Below are 4,207 nucleotides of genomic sequence, written 5' to 3'. Positions count from 1 at the left end.
TCAGAAGGAGACGGTCATTTAATATTCTATGCCGCGATATTGCAGTAAACCAAGCTTCACTGGCAGCAAGAAACCCTGAAGTCAGGCAGCAAATACATTTTTAATAATCATGTAAATATCAGAAATGAGGCAGACAGGCTCAAACCTCAGGAAAAGAATGCAAATGTACCCCAACAGCTATATTACAATGCAAACAATTGAGACTTGCAGCTCTGAACGAGGAGAAACAAAGTTAGCTTCTTACATTTTAATCCAGCTTTGTAGTATGTTTAGTAAATGATTGTTCAATTATATCTGTGATATCAAAGATCAGTACATAAGATATATAACTATAGAATCATAGAATTGTTCTGGGATAAAAAGGGTCATTTGGTTCATTAAGGCTGTGCTGACTTCTAGTAGAGTAATTCCATCAGTCCCATTACCTTGATCTCCCCTCATGGCCCTGAAAATTTCCCTCATTGGCTGATCCACCTCCCTTTCAGTTTCCATCTCCATCAAGGCAGTGAGTTCCACATCATAACCAATCTCAGCGTAAAGAAAAATTTCCTCGCATCCCCCTGCGTATCTTTCGTCCCAGATTTTAAATCTTCACCCTCTAGTCCTTGAGGTATCTGCCAATGGGAAGAGTTTCCTTCTTTATTTATCTTCTCCCTTCCTTCAATCAATCTGCTTATAGCTCTGATGACCTAATGAAGATAACTCTTCGCTGCTTGTATGACGAAGCCATGGTGTAGCATGATGCGCAGCTAGTCGAGCCACTGCCTCATGTCGACAGTGATCCAGGGTCGATCCTGACCTCTGGTGCTGTCTGTGTAGAGTTTGCATGTTCTCCCAGTGACTTCATGGGTTTCCCCTGTTTCCTCCCACACATCCCAAAGATGAGTGAGTTCGGAAGTTAATTGGCCATTGTAAATTGCCCCTAGTGTGTAGGTAGGTGGTAGTCTCTGGGAGGTAGTTGATGGGAATGTGGGGAGGATAGGTTATACTGAATGGATTGCTCTGTGAGCTGGCATAGTGGCCAAAGAGGCCACTTCCTGTATCATATGTGAAATATGGAAAACAACAGCATTCAAAACCAACTCCGGCCCCTACAGAGGGTGCAGGGACATATAGAGAGCAGCTAACAATGGAAATGTTGGCCAGCAAGGTACAGAGGATATTAACACTGGGGACTACACAAAGAAAGGTGAGAGGCAAAGACGATCGAAATGCACAAATAATCCGACAGGAACATACAGATGTGAGAGAGATCCACATTTGTGGTACAGGGGCACCGTCCAGGGACCTGGGTTCAATCCTGACCTCATCGGCCTGAATAGTTACATTTGCTTCTGTGTCCTTTCTCGTTGACTGACTTACTGGGTAATTCCACCCACCTGCTGTGTTATTTCCCTTTGAGACGTGTTTGCTGAGGTTCAATCCACTGGCCACTGATTTTCACACGTTATAAAACTCATGCATTCTGTTATGATTGGTTGGAATGCAGGCACAACAAAATATAATAACCCAGTGAAAAGAAAAGCAACTGTGGATTGTTAGTGGATCCAATCAGAGGGATCAATTGCAAAAGCATACAGTTCTTTTACTTATTTATTTGTTCATGGGAAGGAGATGTCACTGACAACGTCCCCTGGAGGCAGGCAAGAGTTACGCACATCGTAGGTCTGGAGTCACATACAGCCCCGATTGAACCCGATGAGATTAGTGCTTTCACAGGAGACACCAGAGACTGGAGATGCTGGAGACTGGAGCAACACACAACCTGCTGGAGGAACTCAGCGGGTCAAGCAGCATCTGTGAGGAGAAAGGAATTGTCGATGTTTTCTGATGCAGGGATTTGACCCGCAACGCCAACGATTCCTTCCCCCCCCCCCACCCCCACAGATGCTGCTCGACCTGCTGATTTCCTCCAGTAGATTGTTTGTTGTTAGTACTTCCCTAGTTTTTAATAATCATGTAAACATCATACATAGAACATAGAACAGTACAGCACTGGACAGGCCACTCGGCCCACTATGTTGTGCCGATCTTGATGCCAATTTATGCTAAATGTCCTCCTCCTGTGTGTCATCAGAAATGAGGCAGACAGGCTCAAACCACAGGAAAAGAATGCAAATGTACCACAACAGCTATTACTGACAGAAAATATGTATTTGGTTAATTACACGAATTTAAGTTTGCCAGCTGCAAGGGGTGTGATAAATGTTTCTAAAATTCCAGACACACAAGTACTTTACCACAGTATCCTTTTCTCAAATTGTCCATAACTGTAAACCCTGCACTTCCAAAGCGCTGCACAGGTATTTGAGAATATATAGAACACAGAACATCGCAGCACAGTACAGGCCCTTCGGCCCACAATGTTGTGCCGTCATTTTACCCTGCTGTAAGATCTATCTAACCCTTCCCTCCCACATAGCCCCCTGTTTTTCTATTCGCGATGAAAATCTACAGCACTGCCTGGTTGTGTTGACATGAACTGTGCATGACTACTTTATATTTTGGAAAGTAGCTTCCATGAAATAAAATATTTAATTTTGCGGCGGGGAGAAGTTGCAATAGGTGTCCGTGCAGATGTTCTATCCGTTGGAACAGTTTGCGTTGGGGGAAAAAAAGTCTCTGAAGGTGGAGCTTTAGAAGGCGCCAGGGTTGGGCTGATGTTATCCGTGCAGACGGCCCTGGGGTCAGTGGTGTCGGGCTCTCTTCGCCTATAAATACCGGGCGGTCCGTGGCTCTGAGCAACTCCTGACTTGCAGCCTTGGTAGAGCTGACTCGGAGATCTAATCATGAGCTCAGCCGAAGAGTGCGGACCCTACTCTCAGCTGGTGAGCCCTCTGGTTTATGGCCAGCGGTTCGACACACATCTCCGCAAGGCAGCACTGCCTGACATCTTCCAGTCCGTCAACCACACGGCGATGCAGAGGCTCTTCGAGAGATCCGGCGACAAGAAAGCGGAGGAGAGGGCGCGGATCATCTGCTCCAACCAGAGCAGCGAGGAGATCAGCCGAGCCTTGGTGGCCCTCAGAGTCCGCAGGAGGGTGAAGCTCATGCAGTTGTTCCGCATGGGTTGGAAGTCGGTGAAAATCTTCTCGTAGAGCGGGGGTTCGTGGCCGTTTTGCACCGCGCACGATCTGCCCAGCCTGCGAAACACTTTGCAAAACGTCGGGAGACAAGGAACTTCCTTCGTTGCAAAAGTTCGGATCGCGAGGTGGCTTGACGAAGAAGAAATGAAAAAATGTTCCAAAATGGAATGGACACTTGCATCTCATAGGTGCGTGATCTCACCCGCCGTACAGACTCTGACAGAAGCCCCGTCAAGGGACTGTATTGATGGCCATGTGAAAATAAGGACAAAAGTCCTTTTCAGGAGCAGCTGGAGGACTTTTAAAGGACTTCTGAAACAAAAATAAACTCAGGAAGAACAAAATGTACAGTCTATTTATTGTTGAGGCTGGCGATACAGCCAATTGTTTTGTGAACGATGCTGTGATCCCGTAATTTAATAAACATTGAAAACTGTATAGACGCTTTGGTTGTTTCTTAAGCCACCGAGTGCACTTTTCAGAGTCATAGTGAGCTCCCTTTATATTTTTTAAAAAAGTTAATAATGCGTCTGATTTGGAGACACAAGACTGCAGATGCTGGAATCTGGAGCAACAAATAAACTGTTGGAGGAACTCAGCGGGTCAGGCAGCTTCTATGGAGGGAGATGGACTGTCGACGTTTCGAGTCGGGACCCTTCATCTAGATACGGATGCTGTCTGACCCGCTGAGTTCCTCCAGAAAGATTTTTGCTCTAATTAAGTCATTAATGCCCCTTAAGGAGTGTTTAAGATTCTCACATTTATGCACTTTTACAAACTAATTTGAATCTTAATAGTTAAATATTGAAAACCAATATATTGAATTTGGGTTTGGTTGTTGGCTTTCAATATATAACTGGGCATGTTAATTAATGAAAGTGGCTACCTCTAGAACTGTGGCAGAATGATTCCATTATCGAGAAACATTGTAGAGATTTTTTCCCCCCAGATTCTGGAACATTCCAAAGCCACACTTGGTTTCCAAGGGCATGGTTGCAAGAGAGAGAATATGGGCAAAGGGTTAATAGTGAAATGGTATGGAAGGAGAGACATCTCTTTTCGTGTTTAAAGGAGATGCGTGAGGCAAGTTTTTTACACAGGGAGGGAGGTGCCCGCAACAC

At 45.2% G+C, this 4,207-nt stretch overlaps 1 protein-coding gene across 1 annotated transcript; it reads left to right on the top strand.

The window, feature by feature from the left end:
- The first annotated feature begins 2,480 nt into the window (after nucleotides 1-2,480).
- On the top strand, nucleotides 2,481-3,511 carry LOC127584339 (transcriptional and immune response regulator-like). The gene has a single exon (XM_052041050.1). It carries the CDS (start codon nucleotides 2,790-2,792, stop codon nucleotides 3,096-3,098), a length of 309 nt encoding a protein of 102 aa, XP_051897010.1. The 5' UTR covers nucleotides 2,481-2,789; the 3' UTR covers nucleotides 3,099-3,511.
- Nucleotides 3,512-4,207: the final 696 nt, after the last annotated feature.

This window comes from Pristis pectinata, chromosome 29 (assembly GCF_009764475.1).
Source record: "Pristis pectinata isolate sPriPec2 chromosome 29, sPriPec2.1.pri, whole genome shotgun sequence".
NCBI lineage: Eukaryota > Metazoa > Chordata > Chondrichthyes > Rhinopristiformes > Pristidae > Pristis > Pristis pectinata.
The sequence above is the reverse complement of the archived record's forward strand: the minus strand, read 5'-3'. Positions and strand labels throughout refer to the sequence as shown.

Bases quoted from the DNA above. Each gene is read 5' to 3' on its own strand.
- LOC127584339 (XM_052041050.1), top strand. From the start codon at position 2,790: ATGAGCTCAGCCGAAGAGTGCGGACCCTACTCTCAGCTGGTGAGCCCT.